The sequence below is a fragment of the Synchiropus splendidus genome, chromosome 17, assembly GCF_027744825.2.
Source record: "Synchiropus splendidus isolate RoL2022-P1 chromosome 17, RoL_Sspl_1.0, whole genome shotgun sequence".
NCBI classification, from domain to species: Eukaryota; Metazoa; Chordata; class Actinopteri; order Syngnathiformes; family Callionymidae; genus Synchiropus; species Synchiropus splendidus.
The window spans coordinates 3,072,055-3,095,184 of NC_071350.1; the positions used below are offsets into that span (position 1 = coordinate 3,072,055).

General features: G+C 41.6%; 1 protein-coding gene across 11 annotated transcripts in view; it reads right to left on the minus strand.

Moving 5' to 3' along the window:
• Positions 1-23,130, minus strand: part of msi2b (musashi RNA-binding protein 2b) — a 340,308-nt gene that overhangs the window by 66,050 nt on the left and 251,128 nt on the right. For all 11 annotated transcript variants that reach the window (XM_053847946.1, XM_053847947.1, XM_053847941.1 and 8 more), the window contains exons 9-10: positions 17,710-17,824; positions 5,832-5,906 (exon numbers count right to left, since the gene is read on the minus strand). In XM_053847946.1, the coding sequence (XP_053703921.1) occupies positions 5,832-5,906; positions 17,710-17,824 (190 nt within the window). The remainder of the gene's footprint in view (positions 1-5,831; positions 5,907-17,709; positions 17,825-23,130) is intronic.

A 23,130-nucleotide genomic window follows, 5' to 3' on the forward strand; every position in this document is an offset into this window, starting at 1 on the left:
AATTAAAACGGACACTGATATCACATTCTGTTTAATCTGCAGCTTCCCATCAAAGAATGTCATTTACAGACTGTTCAATGAATATGAATTGTGTTCGGCCTGTGACTTGGTCTGTGTTTGATACTTTGGCCCCTCGTGTGATTGAGTTTGACACCCCTGATATGCATTAAGTAATGGGCTCCGCTGGCAGCTAACAGCTAGCAAGCACAACTCCTTGTCGAGGAACAATGATCTGCCAGTCATAAAAATGCAAACCACATATTTATGTATGTAATAGAGTATTCTATATTGTTCTTGATAGTTATTCTTCCTCTGCCTGCAGCAGGTTCAAGAAAAAAAGTCTGCAATTCAGTAGCAGAGTCACAATATGCAAAGCATCTTCAAGACTGCTGAAAAACATTGAAAATATCAGACACATTTATTTAATAACAATAACAAAATAAGAGGAATATGACTTCACATTACTTCACATAACTCTTTCAAATAGCAGGATGTATGGTTGCAGTTGACTGCATGAATCCATAGTACTCAAAAAAAGTTGCAATGAAAGCATTGTCGCTGTTTTATGTGGGATTAAATTCTACGCGGTGATTAGATGCACTAAGCTAACACACCTCAGACCAGCACTTTTCATATCATTTCAAAATGCTACTTGACTTGGACAGTTGTCTTTTCGATGATCTATCCATTTGTTATAGTTAAGTTCTCAGCAAATTTGGCTCAGTAATAAATATACCCTGCTTTAAGAAATGCTACGATGTATGCATTTGTTTTCCAGCTGCTGATTAATATTGTGCAAAAACACCAGACAATAAAAGTATGTGAGCTACGGTGTCTTCTGATAACTGGAGACAGAACGAAAATACCACAGATTCAAGAAACAGGAAGGAATGTTTGTACCCACCAAGCAGCAAGGCGAAGATCACATATCACAAATACACATTTGCATGAATACATTAGAGTCACCTCTGCTTTCATTCGACAATGATGCCACTGTCGCTTTCGCTCCTGCACACGCATCAACACAATCTAAGGAAATATAGTGACATTTTATTTGGTCACAATGGGTTCAGACGGAGCCGACTGTCATCAGTTATGGTGTAGCGTCATGTCACAAGTCACTCTTCAGAAAATAACACAGGGAAAGCTTTGCTGTGTGTTTACCCAGTCGAGCTCATGCGCATCCTGGCTTTTCTTGGATTATGAATCAATTTTTAGAAAATGATGCGTTAAATAATAGTTTTTCAGAAGAGGAAGTGAAAGTAGAGACGCCCAGCAAGACAAGTTCAAGCACAATATTAGATGAGTGGTAACAGGTGGGAGACGTTGACAAAGTAAAGATTGTATAAGATGGAGTGAGAAGACAAAAGTGGGGAAATGAGAAAGTGAACACTGCTGCGCGGGGAGAAAAAAGCTTTTATCTTTTAGTTTTTTAAATATCTGTTTTTGAACTTGTTTAATTAATGAACAGAGTCGAGCGAGGGAGAAAGTAGTTACAAAGGAAAAAGGAGAATAAAGAGTAGATCAGATGAAGAGATAATAATATACAGTGTGAGGATGTAGTTAGCGTGAGGATGGAAGTCCATGCCTGCATTTCGTGATTAAACTTAAAGACATTTCAAGTCCTTTGGAGATGTAAAGAAGCTGCTTGCTACGCCACTGTTCCTATATGAACCTGTGTATTAAAGTTTTCAGATAATGCATTTCAAAAGACATTGGAAACTACATTTTTGAGGAAAGTATAACAGTTAAAAGTCTTCATTCATTTAAATTCAGAAAAGAAAATTTGATTAATAAGGGATACGCACACAGTATTTGAAACACTAGAAGTCAAGACAAATACAAAATACATTCATTAAATAAATGTGTTTCCTTTTTCGGAGTAGAAATTATGGAATATTTGCAGTGATGAGATTCAGTTTGTTGAGTTCCAAAAATGTCTTAAAATGTATTATAACTAATAAAGATAAAACTCAGATTATTAGTTTGTTTACTTTTTTAAGACATGTAACGCTAATCTCTCTGATTTTGGCTGTTTGTGACAGGAAAAAAAAAAAAATCATAATTACTTTAGGATTTGTGTGATACAGTATGTAGTAACTACAATACTCTCAGGGTCACAGTAAGTGTTTCACAAAGTCAGCTAATGTTTGATAGTTTAGTACCGTACTGCCATAGCTGATTCGGCTGTCATACATGCGACGTTTGAATAACTAGGTGTTTTCACAACCAAATAAATCATAAATTCCACAACAAACTGATTTCCGACCTTAGGTCCCATGGACCGACCGGGAGGGACAGAGACTTCGGCTCCTAACTCGTTTTTGGTCAAGGACCAGTTTAGGTAACCAAGTGTACAAACATTATTGCATCATACAAAATGGTTGTGTTGTTTTCTGTGCCTGAACCATTCATTCAACAGGAGGAGTGAACAAAGCAAATCAACGATGTAGATGGAAAAGAAGATGCTCAGCCTAAGGAAATGCTTGTGTTTCTCGATTACATGAATCATCATTTCAATCCACTTCACCTCAACAAACAACTGCTGTCATAACCAGGTTTGAAAAGCAGAAGAATGAAGACAACATAACCATATCAGCCTCTATTTACATTTATTTTCGTTCCCAAACAGATTGAAATAAAGAGATGGAAAGTATGGAGGAGCGTCTAAGATACGCACAGCTCCACCAATCCCCTCTGTTTCTCTTGGTTCAACCAACCAACTGTTCCATCTTGTTTATAGCTGTCACTATTTCAAGCGAAATTCTGCAACAGGCTTTGTTTATGAGAACCACTTTAAATACTTTCATCTACATGTCTCACACCAACTGTGCTGATTTCATTTAGTTTCATCAGCGATCAACATTGCGTCGAGTTGACAATAGCACAACAGACCCCTGTGGTCCACTGGTTGTTTGAAAGCCTTGAAACGCTGCCCACTGTTTATGCCTCTTGGACGCAGCTCGCCTTCCATCAATTCTTTTTTCTCCATGGTGCTGCTAAAAAAAATGTTTGATCCAAGAATAGGGATGCTTCGCACATCTTAGCGGAGGAAGGACACAAGTCAATATTTGGCCTGAGGTTGTTTAATTTGGATAAGGCGTTTGATTCATACATAAAGAAAAAATTCCAATTACCCTGTCAAGAGTTGAGCGAGCCCACAGCATGCTGTTTTAATCATGCAGTTTCATCAAACTCTTTAAATTGAGTTGAACATGCGCGGGATAATACATTCCGCCTCAGGGAAGGTGATATCCCTTAATTTGTACTAACCAGTAAACATTTGAAAAATCCATGTTCAACAAGAGAATAAAGACAGATGGCTCAGTAATGTTTACGAACTTAAGATAGGAGAAATTGCATGCTCTTATCGTCACAAGGAGAACTTTCCCTTATGAGAAGTGAACTACCATGTCAGATTCATGGTGACAGAAAGTTCATATAAAAGTTCAGATACACTTCAAATGGGGGAGTCTATTTCTGAGACACATCACATCTTGTCACAAATGACGCACAAAGACCAAGAACGTTTCATCACAGTCACTGCATGTTTCTAGTCTGTAACAAGAGCAAGGGCGAGAAACTCAGTCCTCTATGAGGCCAAGATGTTCAACACATTAGAAGCCGGGAAAAATGTGGGGAGGGGGTCTTCAGCTGGCAGTGAAAAACATCCTCCTCGTTCACCTCTGACTCCAGCTCATAGCACTTGCGGTGACCTAGAAGTTGCTGCACTATTTGATTCAGCTTTGAACAATTTAAAGCTCTTGGGGTCCAGATACTGTTTGGGATATGGTTCCATGTGCCTTTAGTTTGACAAAAGTCAGCAAGAAGTGCCATAATAATGTCTACAAAATAAGCCTAGACGGGCAAAACGGGCAAAAAAGTTGAGGGCTTTTCTGAAAACTCTCAATATTTTTGATTCTGTTGCATTAAACTGCAACATGGAGTGAGGGATACGACACCTTCGGGGCGGCAGGGTCGCAGCTTCAGCACGTTTCAGGCGACGTTTGTTGTGTTAAATGTTGAAGCTGATGACAGCATGGATGATTCATCAACAAGACGAAGGAGAGAAGCGGCTCGTAGTGGTTGGAGGAATTCACAACTCACCGAGCAGACAGCGGCTCTGAAGGATCTTATGGTTTTGAAGTCGCATATGTTGCATATGTTTATTCAATTAATTTCATATTTTTTTAAAAAATGTACTACCTGATTACATAGAGTATGAAAGCCTGCAATTCTCTCTGTCTCTGATCTGCCATGTTGACAAACTCCTCCTCCCTCCACCAGATTGACCTACTTTTTTTTCACCTGACATTGCTGGCAAATAACCACTACAACTAAAATGACAACCTTGGTGCTAATGGAGCTCAAGCCTGGTGTGAACGAACAGATAGACATGAGTCGAGCTGATCCTATCATAGTCAACACAGTGGTAGTAGAGCAACAGTTGCACCTCGCAACAGGCAGATTTTGAGCAGTGATGTTAACACAATAAAAAGTGAGGGAGCTAAACAGTGACGTCACCATCATTGCCATACTTACAGACACTAGAGACTAATGATATGATGTAGTACCCCGACAGCATATCTGTGCGAGCTGCGATGAGGACGAGGGCCATGCATTGCATCATATATATAACTGAATTGCATCACTCAGAGTATGGACATGGAAGATCTTCGATTATAAATATTTATCAATGACATTAAATATGGCAGGCTTTGACTTTTGCAATAATTCCATAGACACAAGCTGATAGCAAACTACAATATCAACGGCTTTGAGGCAGCCAGCGGGAGGAAGTACTAGTGAAAGGAAGGGCAGAAGAGTGGCAGATAAAATGTGTTCCCTGTGTTTCACATTTCAGATATTACGAACTACTTGGAAAGCACCTGAAAGACCTGACAGGACACACTGTGGGTGAGCTATATCAGCGGAACCAGCCCGATATGGATCCGATATGGAATCATGAGACCACTGAAGATGCACAGGCCTAAGGTGGCTTTTTAGTTGTAAACCATCTCAAGATACAGGGGCCACTGATGGTGCACGGCCCTTGTTTCCTCACATCAGATATTCCTCTCACGACCGCCCAACACTGAGAAGCAGTTACAATTCCTGTCCAACGACGCTGCGGTCAAGTATAAATCTTGCACATGTCTGATCTGCAGGTGGTCGCAGCTGGACCGCCGCTGTCGCCATTCCTGATTCCATTTCACAAAGATATTACACACATCTAAGCTGCTGTCAGATATTTCCCATTCCGTCTTATCAGTGGCAGGAATGATGTCTGGCAAAGCAAACAAAGTATGTGTAACGTCCTTAAATAAAGCATGAAATTGAAGGGACGTCTGCCGGGCGACGTGCAGCCACAGGCAGTGGACGGCTGCAGCTGCTCACCTCCACACTGCACACCTCTCATTTAGACTTCCATTTAAGTCCCCAGCAACACTTTTATGACTAAATTTCCCAATTTTAAAAAACACACAGTCTAACAAAGCGGAAAAAAATAGAGCTGCGCTTAGTTTCCCTCTCCGCGGCAAACAAATTAGCATAGACTGAGCAGTGAACGACAGGAAACTTACCCCGCACTTTGTTATTTGGTCATGGTTGTGTTCAAGCGTGCACACAGAGACTGACTTCAATGTCTAGCCACTTTCAGAAAGCAAGTTAAGAAATCCAGACACGTTACTTCATATCCCACTGCAGATTATTCGGTGACTGACGTGTATATAGACGGGCACTTGTGTATGCGAAGCTGTGCGACTGTGATTGGGAGTGGCACATACAAGTCAGCTACAAATTCTGGCACTTAAAGGAATCTTGGAACTCACCAGGGAACTGGTAGCTGTAGCTGGGTGCAAATCCAGTGTATCCACGGCCATACGTTGCCACAATATTAGGGTAACCTGGAAGAAAAACAGAGATGCACATGTGGTGAGGGACGAACCCCACTGTCGACACGTCATGTGTTTGCTGGCTTGAAAGCACTGGTTTTACTCAACTGTTACATCAACACGAAACAAAAAATCTCATTTTAATAGTCAAACAAGACAAACAACAAGTGCGTATGTGTCACTATGTTCTGAAATCTCAAGTGTCAACGATATTCCCTCCTTTCACAGCATTTTCTTCAAAATTCCATCACAGCACCATTGTTCCATTATTCGCCAGTGCAAATTTGTGAAACCTGCAAGACTGAGAGCCAAAAGATTCTTCAATAAGGTTCTTTGGACAAACAACATCTTAACAGTCTCATTTCTATTTAATTCATTTCACTAAAAGTTCTCTGGCAGCTTTATGACGGGGAGTCATAACATTTATAGCCCTTTAAGATGCCAGTTAGGCACCTTGTAATGACGCTCCCTTCTGTTAACCTTCTGAGCATCACAAGTGAGTTCATGCACTGGTTTATTGTATAATAGATGAATATTTACTTCAATCTGATCTTGTCCATTGACATATATATATATATATATATATATATATATATATATATATATATATATATATATATATATATATATATATATATATATATATATATATATATATATATATATCTTAGTTATCATTACATTATGTATTGTAGAGAGATTAAAAAGGAAGAGAGTGAACAACATGTGTTGCTCTTCTGCTCCACACTGTCAGGAGTTCATTCAGGAGCAGAGATTTTTTAACCTGGGATGGACTGATCCGATCCACATTTGTTCCCACTTCAGATCCAATACGTGAAATCTGTGGATAATGATGTGATTTGTGTCTTAGAAAGTGCAATTTGAGCTCAGTGAAAGACCAAGAAAGGAAGTCTGGAAAGGCAAGAAATCTACTCAACAAAAACAAAAAAACAAAATTTCAACTCTTACGGTTTTAAATAGACAGTATCAATTTTTTTTTATTAAATCCAAGATAGATATCTGTAAGGAAAAATGAAAGGTAGAAGGTAAATGAAATCAGCAAAATGAAATACGGTGGCTCTAGTCATATCAATTTTGATCAGCTGAAACCACCCCAATGATCCATTAGTTCTCCTGAAAGTGAGGTCAACAGACAATAGCATGATGTAAAAACATTTTATTAACATATATCTTAAGTTTGAACTGACTGAAACACGATGACAATTCAAATATTTTTTTCACGCATATTTGACAGTCCAACCGCTTCACCCATCCACCAGTGTTACAATGGTATGCTGCAAATCTCTAGCTCTGGGGGGCCAAATGTACACTGCTTACACCAAATCATGTACATACCACGCACTCGTGGAGTGAGGCGAACAAATTCTACACAGCCGACATGTTGGCAGGAAAAGTTTTAGCTCCCTGTGATGGTAAATGCCTGCAAACTGTGGAATGGATTTCCTGAATGGAGGCGGAATCGTTGCGACGATGTTCAGGAAATCCATTGCACAGTTTGCAGTCCAAGAGCTGGGCAGCCTTTAGGGAGCAAAAAAATCAGCTGGCAACATAAATGCACAAACTATGGCTCACTGGTTGAAAACCTCAATCAATAACGTTGGTGATGGAACCTCATATCGGGTTGGAGCTTATTGGTACCTCGAGCGGCATGTATTATACTATGAGCTCAGGTAACTTTAGCTGTTGTCCTTTGCTCCTGTTTTACCTCCCTTCAATGAGTCTATCTCGTTCTTGAAAGCTGGAACTGCTTTTCATTCAAATTCTATTTTCAAAGAAGAAGAAGACTGTGTCCCCTTTCTCACCCTAACACTGGTTTTTGACCCTAACACTGGGTTTTGCGCGTTCACGTGTCAGTGTAGTGTGTCCCAATACTCCTAAGACTGAGGGCACTCGCCGTTCACCACTTGAAATGATCCCTTCAAACCGAGGGAGCTGCGGAACTATGTGCGAATATCAAGTGTGGATAGATTTCCAGGATACCAAAGTACTTTATTAAAAAACAATGTTGGACAGGTCAACAAGGACATTTTAGTAACAAGGACTACTCTTCTGTTTGTTGACTTTCTCCGGTATCATACGTTAGCGTCCCAAATGGTCTACGGTGTCCGACAACATGAACAATACAACATGTATGTACAACAGTATGTTTTTATTTCTTCTCAACAAACAACAGTGGGCTAGCATCCAGGCTAATGTTAGCATCCTCATACCTCTAACAGATTGCAACATAGTGGGAAAGCTGGCAATGGCTCCGCCCATTTTTCTCAGTTGGTTCACCAAACCAAGCAAGATTATCAGCACAGATGCAAGAGGTTGCAAAAACGTTGGAACTGGCATTTGACGTCATGAAGTGTTGTCCCAATTCTTAGGGACGTGATTCACTTCACTTCACTTCACTCACTTCATAGTGGACGGCACTCCAAACCAAGTGCTAGTGTTCGGGTGAGAAATGGGACACAGCCTAAGTCTTCATGCCACTCAAAACATGTGCACACACTGTGCTATATATTTGTGCTGTTCGTAACTTGCAATACAGTATTTAGAAACTAACTACAGAACCCCACTGGAATCAAATATGATGGAGAGCAGAAAAGTGGCAGTGAACGGATGACATTCCCACGTTGTAATTATTGGAACAGCGATGGTCAATGCCAGCGATTTCTGGGCAGCACAGATGTGTCCCGGGGTGGATAAGAGCATCACAGTTAGCCCCTTGGAGGAAGCACCGTCATTAGACGAATTTAAGAGCGGCAGATGTATCGTTCATCTGCCGTCATGATTCTTGTTACGACCGCGGACCCGGCAGTTAATTAGCTGGACACTTTTCAGACAGAAGCAGCTGTGGGCGACATATTGAGAAACGGGTGTGTGGGAGCCGCTGTGGAAGTGGGCACACACAAAAACAGGACACCGCAGATAAGTGGGTGGGCGAGTGGGTGAGAGTGCGAGCGCGAGGTATTATAAATATAATTAACCCTGTAATTATGGTGTATGTCTCCATCCCTGGGTTTCCAACAACTGCTGCCACCTTCACACAAAAATCTCACAGTGAAAACGATCACAGTGTTGTCTGATCAAGCAAATGGGGCAGAAAGGTGGCTGTTACGTTAGAGGGAAATATGACTATGACAATCGCCCATTAGGAGAATGGTAGACAAAACATCTCCTAGATCTGGGTCAGTCTAGTGGAAGGTGCTGCCATCCTTAGGACCTTGTCTCCGCAGCCTTCGTTCCATGTGCCAACACTGAGGCTCTACTGGTTGTGTCATGTGGAAGACAGAGCCTGTACATGTATTCAATGGATTCATGTCTAAGATAATAAAGCATATCTGTCATCATTTTCTTCCTGTACATTTAATCTAATTTCTTGGAAACGGTACATATCATTTTTCTATATAAAGTAACTGCTAGTTTGGTTATGATGAACAGGCAGGCAAACCAATAATACAATAATAATAATAATAATAATAATAATAATAATAATAATAATAATAATAATAATAATGTAGAGGGTTAGGTTTGCACTAACCCTCAACCCGATGTTGAACTATGTTGAACATGAACTACAGGTGCTCTCTTTTCCTCAGTCCGAGGGCATGCAAGCTAATCTAATAATTCTGCATGTTTGATAATGCCAACTCCACGTTGTCTCATGCTGTTAACTGCACATTTCAAATGCAAGTACAAAAGCAAAAATGAAAGGACTTCAGAACTTTAAAAATACAGAAAATATTGTGCAAGACTGAAGATGATGCCACAGCTTTTGCTGATGATTTGACTAACAGCTCAAGCAGTATTGAGAGGAAAAGTCCTGCCAACATCACACAACTAGGGCTGGTGATGGGTCGATGAGGTGTCATGAAACACTTTTGCAAGGTCGATGAAACAGTCAACTACTTTTCAGAGGCCATAAGACGGCACTCTGGTTTTAGAAATGATAGAAATGACATTTTATTGAATTACATGGTCAAGTCCAAACATTTTCAAGCAGTCAGTTCCCTCTGGTGGCCTTCAGGACTCTGTTTCATGAAACCTCATCTACCCATCAGGCCTTGCAAAGTAACAAAAGTTAATGTATTGCAGAGTTACATCCGAAATAATATATGATATAAACCCTTTCGTGATTTACGGTCGTCCACTGTTAAAGAGCTTCTGCATTTCAACTTGTCTTGTAATTACATAAGTGGTCGCGTCATGTGATCATAGCAGTGGTCCCAACATTCAATTACAGAACTTTGAAGAACATCAAAAAGTGGCCACTTTGCAAATGACTTCCTAAAAATTTTTTCAAAACAAGGTATATAGCAGCTGTGAGCTCTGTCCCAATATTTCAGACGATTACTTTGGAGTTCTTTGTGACGACTTGGACAGAGTTTATGTCTTTGGAAAATGACTCCTAACTGAGCCATAACGGAAATATTAGCCCTTTTTTTACACTGCTTTGTAGCACAGTAATAGATATTGAGTTAAAGTATCGTGGTCTCAGTCTCACTATTTTCCTCACATGATGGACTTGAATGTTAATTTATAACTTCAAACGTTTCCTTCAACGTTTCATCTGCACCCTCATCTGACCCCACGTCATTTTACTTCTGAGCAGCAAAAAATCTGACTGTGTAATGGTGTTTATATGTATATATATATATATATATATATATATATATATATATATATATATATAAAACCAGGCCAAATCTTCACTAAATACACTGAGGTAAGCTGCATTTCTAGGGCGAACTTTAGTGTCTTGAAAAACATTTGATGTATTCCCTGGCACGGACACTTATGCCTGTGTGTGTGTTTACACTGATGTATTTTGCCCACATGCAAGCTGGCATATAAGAACGTAAGTAAGCCATGTGGCTGCAAAAGAGATGCTCTGTATGCTTCAGAGCTGCTGCCAGCTGGAATCAGAAAAGGTTGACCTTGGTCATAAATATCTAATCAGTGTTTGCGGTCCATGAAAAAGTTCAATTTATTCCTGACCCAATGGGAAAATGCATTTTGTGGCCGCTCGCTTCCCCACACGGACAAAAGAAATGCAACTCGGAGAAGCGGTGAGGGGAACCTTAACCTGATAGGGATGAAACAGGATGGGGGCGATAGCAGAGATAAGAAAGTCTTCATCAGCGACTGATGAGAAGTCATCAGCAGGAAGCCACAGATGGATGGCTTTCACAAACCCCTTCATTGTTTGTTTAGTTGGAAAAGAAACAGTGTTGTGATCCAATGGTCAGCTATCACGGACCACTGAGTATTGGATATTATGTGTCTGACTCTGTCTCGCTGGTGTGAAGAGCGTCTTGGACAGTGATTCATATTCTGCTGTTATATCGGTCATGCTTTTGTTTTAAGCAGCTTTTTTGACAGAATGACTGAAACAGACTTCTGTCGCTAGATGGGAAATCGATTGAAAAATAGCAAGAGTGGAGTCAGATCTTTGGTTCATGACAAAAGCTTTGCATTTCTAGTGCTCTTAAAATACTGCTCTATAGTTGGAGTTAATGTATTTATTTTGATATCTCCATTTGATTTCAGAACCGCTGTCTACTGAGACTGACCACCACCAATAAGTGCTTTTATGTCTAAACAAATTTAAACGTGACAAAATGCAACAGCGTATTTTTCAATGTTGGTGAGTAAGTGTATCATAATGAGAAGTATATATATATTTTTTACACACCAAAACAGATGAGCTGATAAGAAGCGGACATTAAAAAGTCAGCTGTAGTTACAGAAATCCTTTAAGTGAGTGTCAAACGCAAGGCCTGGGGGCCAAATCCGGCCCATCCAGTGACAGAAAGTGATCCACCTTTTAAAGGCTGAAATTACAAAGGTCAACAATTAATCTTGAGGACAATTTATACGGTTTGACACCCACCACTGAGGCTATCGTTTAGAACCCTGCTAAACTAAAACACTCACTAAAGGTGAATTACAATCCCTTCCTTAATTCTCTCTCTTAACCCTCAACCTCATTCCTGAAAACAAAGGGTTAAGAAAGATTTTAGAAATGGGACACTCCTTAAAACAGGTACTTCATTAGCCTGTTTGGGGTAGCATTAGGATTCCATCTGTCAATTCAGAAGAAGACGAAAGACCGAGCAAGAAGCATTTAGATCAGTGACAATGCCATCTGCATCTGTATTTAAGTCTTTGGACTTTTATACCTCCATTAACAAAGAAAATACTTGTACTTGTAGCTTGGTTTCTTTGTCACTATCAACACCACGTTTTTTTTTGTTTTTTTTGTGAGCAAAGGTTTCTGGGTATTCCTCGATACCAAAGACTCAGTAAGCTACTTTCCTCGATCTTGCACACATTTTTGAGCGTTGGCAAACCAATGTCATCAATGTCAGGTTGAGGTTGTGGATTCAGGAATGAACTACAACACAGCCTAAATGTTCCATGTCAGAGTGGCCTTCACGCGGGTCTGGTGTTTTCAGTCACCATACCCCATGCTTTTTCAGACTGTGTCCCAGAGAGGGCACATTTGAAACTAGTGTGGTGTGTCTAATATGGCATTAATCGTGAGTTAGCTTAGCTTTAGTGTGGGTAATTTAGACCTATTGACAGACTTATCTTTAATGATTCGAGCTGAAGTTTAATTTTCTCAAACCACATCAAATTGACAAAATTGAAATTCACAAAGGTTCGTCCTTTGTCAGTGTTGATAAAGCATGAAGCAGGTGTGACCACACAGCTGCTAAGAACATGAGAAAGCTTTATACATACATGCTCTGTGTTGTCTTCTTAGTTGTTGTTGTTAGAGAGCTACAGCATCCACTACATGCCTGGTATATGCATTATATTGTTTAAGGCTTTCAGCAGATTCTAAATGAGTCACTTGAAATCCTAATGCGTCAACATGGAATGCAGATAGTCCACTTCACAATAGTCGATATTTCACACCTTGGGAGAATGTGGAGCGCATAGTGCTAGTGCTGTGTGGATGAGGTTTCATGACACAGTATTGAAGGTTGATGAGGTTTCATGATACAGTGTCCTGATTCTCAGATGGCACTGTCTGCTGTAAAATGTTTGGACTTGAACTACGACTTCAATGAAACCTCACATGATTTCTAAACCAAGAGCGCCATCTAGCACCTACTACCTACTACTACTGTTTCATGATACCTCAACCCACATTCACGTTGCTATGCAGGACTTCAAGCATACCACACACTGCTGATGTCTGCTATGCCAATGAACGGGCGAGGCAACAGGTGTTATACATACCTTGAGCACATGGTTAAAATTATGGCCCATGAATATGTAACTACTTGAAACAAGAGGAAAAATCAGGCACTGTTGTCTCTGCTCTCACTCTAATAAACTGAGCTTGTCGGCGTGCCCAGCATGCCTTTTACTGCTCTTATTAATATGCATGCTAATGCACCTATTTTATGGCTCGATAGTTCCGGTTCACTTTAAAATCAATTATCCATCTGGTACACACGAACCTCGCCAGACTCGAATGTGTATTAATTTCAGGCAAACATACATCGGGCTCACCACAATAAAGATAAATGCCTCGATTAGAAGTGGTAAACAAAGGAGTCAGGGATGCCTTTAATGAGATTTGGCACAAAAGAAGCTTACACTTTCTTAAATAATGAGCGGGCCTAGGGTCGCAATTTTCTCGGAATGCAAATTATATCAAGGAATGTTTCGCTGCCCTTGTTCCAATTTCATTTAGATAAGAGTGTCTCAAAACAAGCTGGCGGTTAATATTCTCACATGAGCACATCGCTGCCTTCCTGCTTCATTCTCCCAGTGGAGGGGAATGAGTGCGCAAAGTTCCTCAAACTTCCCTCTGCTTGTCAACTCTTTCTGACACATGAGCACGTTTCAAAGAGCTTAGCAGTTGGTCAGTGTTATCTACACTTGTGCCACAAACAAGCGTGATACTCATCTGTGGAAAAGGTCAGCGGTGGTGTTCTGCTGACGCCAATGAAGATGAATGCAGCCCGATGTATGGATATAAGAGCTGATGTATAAATGCTAAATGCAAAATTGATTGCAATCAGCTGTCGAAAGCGGCGAGAACATTACGATAGTCGCCATGGATAAAAATTCATGAGTATGGCTGCGCCTGCACCTGCTGCTAGCAGGGGAAGGGGGGGGAGAAGCACCTCGCACCACGAAACCGTTCTCTTTTACAATCAGCGGCATGTTTCTTTTGCTTATGAAGGAAAAAAATACATCTTTTATGTGAGGGCAAATCCATTTGGTTGGGTCGCACATACAAATGATATGCATGGGAAATGTGACCGGCGGAGGGGGGGGCAGAAATGGAGGGATGGAAGGATGGACAGACAGCGGCAGCAAGGGGGAAGAGAGTGCAATAGTGTTAAATAAAAAAGGCCACAGGCATGGGCCGGACGGTAATGAAGAGGGGTGGGCCGGCAGCTGAGGTCCCTGTAGATGAGATCTCTCCCTGACACGTGTGTCCCCTTCATTACCCATTAAGGGGGGCACAGTGATGAATCCTTAATATGACATTACACCAATTTTCCTCTTCATTTAGCCTGCTAATGTGCTGGTCTGCTCCTATATGCCCAGAGGCTGCCGGTGCCAGACTCCACCAGAAATAGACCACAGTGGCCACTGGTGGCACACCTTGAAGTGGCCTAATTAGGGGCAGTGCCCACCTAATGGGGCAATTTCCACAAGACTCCACACAATTTGATTATTTTAGCGTGAGGGAATGGATGAAAGAATGGCAGCGCCATAGACCAGATCCAAAGACAGCACGCAAGAAGGAACTCAAATATTTTAAAGGCTCATATTGGTGACTGACACTAACATACCGTGACGTGGACTGTATCACACAGAACAGGGGTTCGTAACCTTTTTCATCTTGGGGCCCATCTTTCTCCGAACAAATGGACCCGGGGCCCATTCAAGTAGTACAACTGATTCATTACTCTCAATGTGATCAATAATTTAATCTACTAACACATAAACAAGCCATGACATGAAACCATGTGATCACCGCAAAGATATTTATTTGTCATCGAAAAGTCCAACCAGCAGCAGAACCAGGTGCAAGGAACCACCATCACTGAGGACCTCAAATGGGAGCCGACCATCAGGTCCCTTATCAGGAAGGCCCAGCAAAGAATGCTCTTCCTTAGGCAGCTACGAAAACTACGACTGCCGACGAAGTTGCTGGTGGAGTTCTACACGGCCATCATCCAGTCCATCTTCACCTCCTCCATCACTGTCTGGAACAACAGCTCCACCTCCAGGGACAAGAGCAGACTGCAGCGCATTGTGCGTTCTGCTGAGAAGGTGATCGGATGCCACCTCTTCAGGACCTGTATGTCTCCAGGACCCAGAGACGTGCAGGTCGGATCAGAGCCGACCCTTCTCATCCTGGACATGGACCGTTTGTTCCTTCCCCTCGGCCGTCAGACTGTTGAATTCGTGAACAGCCTTGTTGTTATTCTATTTATTTTATTTTATTTTATTTATTTTTTGTCAACACTTAGTTTGATACCTCTTTTGACCAACTCTGGCCTAAAGGTTGCTGCACAGTCTCAAGGAAGTGCCGTCTGCCTACAAGTTTGACCTTCACTCTCCATGTCTGAGCCTCTAGTGGTTGGAGCTTGTTGCTGCCATGGTTGATGGCTTCTCCTCTCTCTTATAGTGATGCCACTTTGTGTAGTGGTCAGTAGGGCCAAACACAATCTCCATGGTGCCAATTCTGCATCTCATGATAAATTTGATAAACACACGGCTCACTCGCTGCATTGGACCTGCACACCTGAACATGAGGAGTCTGTGTTTGACAGCCGACATCGGTGTGAGACAGCTGTGGAGAGTGTGGTGGACTTTGGTTCACGATCGTAGTTTTAAACTTATTTTTAATATGGGGAACCTTTGATAATGACACTGGTCGACTCTGAGTCTCTGGATCTCTGTTTATTTTCTTAGATGTAGTGGTCCTCATTAGGTTCTCTGACGCGGTCATCTACCTTGGTTCACATCAACACATGCAGGTCTCCCACTGCGCTGGTGAAAATAGTTGGATATTGGATATTGCCAGTGACGTTCTCTTCCCCGTCCCCATTAGGGTTCACTGACCCCGGACACACTTTCACAGGCAGCGCTACTGCTACGACCCAGCATCAGTTAGGGACCATCAACAAATTCTAAAGCGGTCAAAGTATTAGTGAAATCTTCAATAAGGCAATGAAAAACAACCATTTTAGGAGAGAGAATTGTGAAAAGGTTTTTCATCGAACAAGACAAAGGACTGACAGTTTGTATGGTGATATGGAGAATAGAATATGACCAAATGATAATTTATTCACTTTATTTCTAATATTTCTTCAATAGCATCTAGGAAATGTGTCCAGACGGGTCTAAACTGAATTGAATTTCTCATCTCTACACTTAGTTAACTATTCTATTTAAACATAAACAAATAATGATGTTGGAGACAAACTCAACTACTAAGTTTCATTATAAAACAGTTTCAAGAGAGACTGTAGTGTCCAATAAATGGAATAGAATGCATTTATTGTGATCATTATCATTGCTGCCAAAATTACAAAAAAAACAAACTTACAAATTACATTTATTGAGATAACATTGTCTGTCCATATCGCTGATCCCTAGTGGTTTCCTGCTTTGTCCTGCTTTCCTCTCTTTGGTCCAAAGGGGTCATGAGCACCATGAGAGCTTTTCTTGAATCACTGTGGTTTTACACCCTATAGTGGGCCTGAGTACCCCACACCAAACAAAGCCCAACAGATCCTCTGTCATGCCCCATAGGTTTGCTTCTTTTTGGAATGTCTCCTTCACTGCAAGACAATTATATGGAACAACCTTAGCCGCTGTTGGTGAACTGTCTTTGACTTCCCCTCTGTCCTGCCATCCTCCTTTGTAAAAAGAACCTGTCTTCCTGTGAGAGGCACTGAGGCCATGTCACGTAACAAACCCTGGAATCACATTACCAATCCAAGAGCACAACACAAACCCCTAAAGCACAAAATGCCAAAACTAAAATAGAAGGCATTAACTCAAATCTGAAAGCAGAAGACAGACATCAAAAGGCAAAAAAGTAATAGAGCAGAATTAAGTAGAAGACCAAAAGAATTAAAAGCCAACATAGCCACAGACAACAGCAAGATCCAGAGCATGTTTTATAATTTGGGATTTTTTTGAAGAATACATGACATTGGGAGTTTATGTTGGAGGATGAACTGAAGCTGTCTAGCAGAGGTTTGCACTCCTTGAAGGCTTTTGTAGTTGTTGTTTCCAGCCATCAATAAAGTATCTTGAGAAAATGTTCATCACATTTCCTACTTTTGATGGCTTATGTTTTTCGCTTCAGTTGTACTGTATATTGCCATTGCTTTCGTGGCTTGCTGATGTGTTCCATAATTTGTTTGCCTTTGAACTACTCTTTCCCACAGATCTTGTTTTTTGTTCTTGAAAACAAACTTTAATTCCCTCTATCACATAAAAATGCATTAATTCACTCAATTTTTCTACTCTTCACGTCTGCGACATGACTTTTGGAATAAGAATAGATATTCAAAGCAGCGATATTTTTCACCCCAGACAAAGCCTGAGATACAAAGTGGAATTAGAAGCATATTCATCCCGGTACTTTGTAGTCTTGTGTGCAAAAGGTGTGGAAACCTCCAGGCATGTGACTCCTTCAGAGTCTTGACAGGATTTTGTTTAGTTTGACTTGTCTGTCAACATGAATGTGAGCTCATAGATCTGTGTAAAGACATGTCTTTTAGTGTGCAGGTGAATGTTCGAACAAACTCACTCAGCATGCCCATCCCCAACATGAAGGCATCCATGGTGTAGGGCAGACCCCTGGCTCGCCCCCGTGTGCCCGGCGGGAACATCACCTCCTTGGGCTGGGCTTTCTTACATTCTACCTATGTAGACAGACAAACACACACAGACACAGAGAGAGAGGCAGAGCATTAGACTGTGTAGATACACGAGCAGACAGATCTGACAGGCCTGTCTCAGCTCTTTACTGGGCTTTTCTATTTGACTTGCACAGCACTGGTTGTTTCCCATGGAGAGAAAACAAGACAGAGTCAATCTGAGCACCTCACATTTTAGAGGAGAGTCTCGGAGGAAAACTTACAATAATGCTCCTGCAGCATTAAAGCAAAGGTTATTGCTCCAGTGAACATGTGCCAAATGCCTGAGGGAAATACAAGCTAAAGACTTTCCAAGAGTTTTGACAGCAGCGAGGCAGGTGAACGGTGTATCTCGAACACCACCGTCATCACACCATTGTGTGATGACGGTGGTGTTCTTAAATGAAAATAAATAATGAAATAAATGAAAAAATAAAAGGTGCTTCAAAACAACAAGGTTGGACAAAAGACAACAACGAAGAATAAACAATTGTTTCAGCGATTAAATAGATAACAATTTTAATCATCTATGTATATTTGTGTAACACATCCTCACTCCCATGGTGTAATATATTAATGTTGTCGTCTTTAGCATTGCATGTCGACACAGGCTTTCAATTGAAGCACGCGTTCTGCGACGTACCCTGATGTCATGAGCAGCTTGTCACGTAAAAAATAAAACAAAAATGTTCAGCTCCTTTCATTCTACATGTAACAACGTGGCAATTGCTATTTAACGGCACTCAACTTCTAACTAACTTTGTAAAATTTACCCCAAACAATTTTCAATTGATTCGCCCTTCACATTCACCATAGAGGAAACTTTTTTTCTGTCACAGGTAGATCTCAGGAACAGAACAAAAGGAACTACAAAGGACCTAAATGAAAGCCAATCCGGTCTATGAAACAGGTAGAACTTCAAAAAGCAGTTTGTCACTCCTGACTTTACTAAAAATGATTATACAGCCAATAACAAAACTCAGATACAGCGGCAGTGTCTTGATACGTCTGTAACAGATGACTGTTTTTCTACTCAGGGCGTACAAAAACCCCCCCCGCTACACTCAAATATCGCAATACCTGATGGTGTGACACTATATTGATATTTTAGGCCCATTATATTGATATTTATGAGATAAAAGTATTTCAACTTTCCCCTTCAGTACCTTGTAGTAGACAACGAAATCTTTGACAGGGAGCATCAGCTAACCAATACGATGGTTGAATGTAAGGAATTGAAAGAGAGATGCTCTTTGTACGACGAGCCATGCTAGAGTCAAATACCCATAGAACACAAGAAACCTACAAACCTACCGCAGCAATGTAGCATTACAGCTACATGTTGCTATTAGTTTGTCATATTGCCCCTAATAAAGGCTCAATATGGTAACATGTTGCGCAGTCTCGTATTGTCACTCCAGTATGGTGATGCGTATCACATCGCTACTGAGAATAGACAGCCAATACACAGCCCTGATCCATACAATGGTAATGGTCTGTTTTACCTTCATGATCAGAGAATAGTGCTCATTATTGTAATTTTTTATTTTGTGTACAAGCCACAATAATTCCCAAAATAAACAACCAACATTACCACCTTGAAGTCAAAGACATGAGCAGTTAAAGAGAGTTTTTATTTCATTTTTAAATTGATGCCTCTTTTTATTGAATGTGAATTGTGCATTTCAGGGTGTCTGGCGGGCGGCTGTCCCCAGTGTACCCCAGTCCAATTCCACCTGCAGCACTCATCGCTCACCACATTTGTTTCTCTCACACATACAGCTTTGTTCATTTCCCATCTTACAAGACTGACATCACCTCCTCCTCCATAACACACATCAAATGAGGGATGTGACAAGGGCAGAAGAGGAGAAAGAGGAAGATGAGACTCCTATTTACCGCATATCTGTCCGCATCTCCATGAATTATGGAGCGGCATGAGTGGCTGACAACGGTGGCACGGTCTTATGTCTGTTGGTTGTTCTTTGGTAGCTCAGTCTATTCGCCATGCTGAACAATCTTCTTGCTCCACTGCCTGCTTGGCATCGGCCTGTCCATCTGTTTGTCTGTTTGCCTCCTGGCTCTCGCCTGCATCTCCCTACTGCATCCATTTACACGAGGCTTCCTCGGCTGCAGCGATTCACATGTCATCCAGGGCCTGCTGCGAGAGACAGGGCAGAGTGCCGCCGCTGTGTACACCTCAACCAATGAGCAGCCTGGCGTCCATACCAATGGGCTCGCTGCTCTGACAGGCCATCGGAGCACATTACCATTCACACGCAAACTTATTCACACATGCACAATGTCCCGTGGTAAACAATGTGCTGCAGACAGTTGCCAAATTTCATATCTATAGGCGCTGATTTATGTCTCATCCGGAAGGTGCCCCCCGACCCACATCATTTCAGCACCTTTCAGGATTTCTGAACCAGAGGAAAATGTTAGGAATATGTCACAAGTCAACTTAGGAGGAAGTGAAAATTGGGGTGCTTGAGTCCCCACATGTATAGAGAAAATTAGTAATAATTCAACAAAAACTGAGCAGCAAAAACAAAATGAGATTGCTTGTTTGAAACTAATAAGGAAAAATGAAAGTAAAAAGGGACGAAGAGACAGTGTTAATATGAAGGCAAAATGTCACACAAAACCCAGATGTGAATAAGGAAGGCAAGTTGAGTTATTAAGTCCCTTTTTCTTTACATTTTTATGCATTTCATTTATAAATTAATGCAAGAACTACTGTCAAGAAAAAAACATACATATAAGACTCGAATGCACCTCAGTTTCCAAATATTTTTAGAGTAAATTGAGATAATTCTAATCTCGCACCATGTTTATAAGCTCATCTCCACTTCAGGTTTAGAAGACATCATGATGCCAAACACAGGTGAGTTCACCTGTTAAGTCTGTGTCAAGTGCATTCCCTCACAGCCCCACGATTGATTCTCTGAGTCAACAACAGTCTCAAACACATGAAAGAGACTCTGTGTACAGAGAAAACAGGCTTCGGTCTCAGACCTGATTTGTATTGTTGCTTATTGGACAGAGTGATTCAAGATAAAAACACAATCACAGCACATCAACAGTTCACACTGTTGATAAACGGCCATCAATATGTTGTTTACTGTGTTGCCCAACTACACTATTGCACACAGTGGGGGACGTTAAATGGACAAAACTGGTCATTTAACCTGGATGGCTAAGTGCAAATGAGAGCGTTTTGCCTGCTCCAGTGCACCCACAAGAAGCCCCCTCTTGCGACCTGTGTCATGATTTTTTCGAAAATAAATATGCAACGGTCTGCAAAGGCAAAGCTGCCGCGTTGCAGAGCTGTGATTTGTTGCTGTTAGCAGCTCTTTCATTGGAGACCCGACGACTAAAGTACACAGTTCCCTCAGCCACTTTGTAGCTGTCAGTGCTACTCTGCCCTGCTTGTTCCGCTGGCATGGTTTGACATTGTGCTGAAGAGAGCACAGACGCTCTCATCGTCAGGGAATGACCCCCGGCATGGAAGCAGGAACTGGGTGGGGACAAATGAGTGTGTTATAAATCTTAGCACACTGCTGGGATTCTCAGATCTCGACAATAAAGTAGAGTTCTGCCCACAACTCAAACATGACACTGTCTGATCAGTGTCCGCTCGTGGTGCCCTCTGCCACATCCAGGGAGTGGGACGCTCAGGTTGCCTGCTGGGAGTAAGACAGGGCCGGCTGTGAGTCATGCCGGCATGGTCTCAGACGCCGGCCTTTGATATTCATGGGGAGGGCTCCTTGTCACGGATTTAAAACCAGCCAGCAGCAACAATGTGAGTGTGTGGGTGTTCACCTGCATCAAAGGTGTCAAAGGAGGACTCAGGACGTGCTACAACAAAGAACCAGAACAACAGCGAGGCTGTTCGGGACCAAATGCAAATACAGGTATATTGTGTTTAATAAGTTGTGTCACTGATAATAATGGGACATCTGTCACCTGATCACTCACCAAGGCCAATTCCCTTCGCATCTCTTGGGTTACATCAAGAGGCTCCACACTGAAGACTTTATAAACCGTCATGCCAAAAGCCATCAATTAAAAATGAGGACTTAAGATGCTTGGCTCAGTCATGAAGCAAGACGGAGGCGCTCCTGCTCAGGACTTGTCAGGTGATATCCAACCCCTTTCCTCCCCTTGTTCATGATACCTAAGGCTGCAGTTGAAAGGGAGGTAAAGGCTGGCGAGAAGGGCCACATGGTGGGGATCAAGCAATATTGGACAACTGGAGTTGTGCCTGAGCCTTTAGCTATGGGACATCAGAGGCTGGGTGACCAGTCACCAGAAAAATACTGATGGCATGGAGAGAGAGCCAAAGCTACTGGAACTAAGTGACCTAAAACATGCTTTATTTTATCAACCTATTTCATCACATGCCTTCACGAGCTACTGTGAGTTTTTAGCTATTTTCTGGGTTTAATTTGTGCTGACTCATTGGCTCACTTTTTGAGGCATCTCATCTTAGGCTACTGACAAACCACAGTACACTAAGCCATTGCGTAAAAATGTACTACTTTCTCACATTGGTGTTTTAGTAGGGTACCCCTTTCCATGTGATGTTCTAAAAGCTTTGCTCTCACACGTATGCTCTCATCACTTGGTAACCTTACCAAAAAACTGTGCCATTGTGACTGAGCGCATGATCATCGGAGGAGCTATATCTGCCAAGTGACACAAGGATTTATCGATGCCACATCGCATGTTCCACTGAGGCACATGTTATGCCTAGTGCAGCATGTCCGGATGCTGTGGACTGAGCACCATGTAAAAGAAAGACGGAGGTTAGGGTTGCGTTTCAGTGACCTTGACTTCGACGCTTCATCTGTAATGGGAGGAGTAGAATACCAATACTCTATTGTCGCTTCTCGACTATTATACTTAGTCTGGATACGATGTTTCTACTTCCCTGACTATCCTCAAGAAAGTCAAATGATGCACCTCAGTAACCGCATGGGTTGTATTTCCTCTTCTAAAACTATTTTCATTTGACAAATCTTTCCCTTTGATCCACAGGTGATTTGTGGGTGATTAAAGTGTATAATAAAAACAGAGGAACGTGAAAGATTGAATTCCCTTGCTGCATAGAAAGCTTTGTTGGATCATAAATCCTACTCAAGTGTTCTGCTGAGTTGCATGTATTTTCACCAGTCTCACACTTCAGCAGCTGTATATTTGAATGCCTCCAGACATTCCTGGATATTTTAAACACACTCCAGATCATGAATGAAACAAACAACCTTCTCTTGCGCAGCTTATGTCAGCGAGTGCGAGATAGTGCTCCA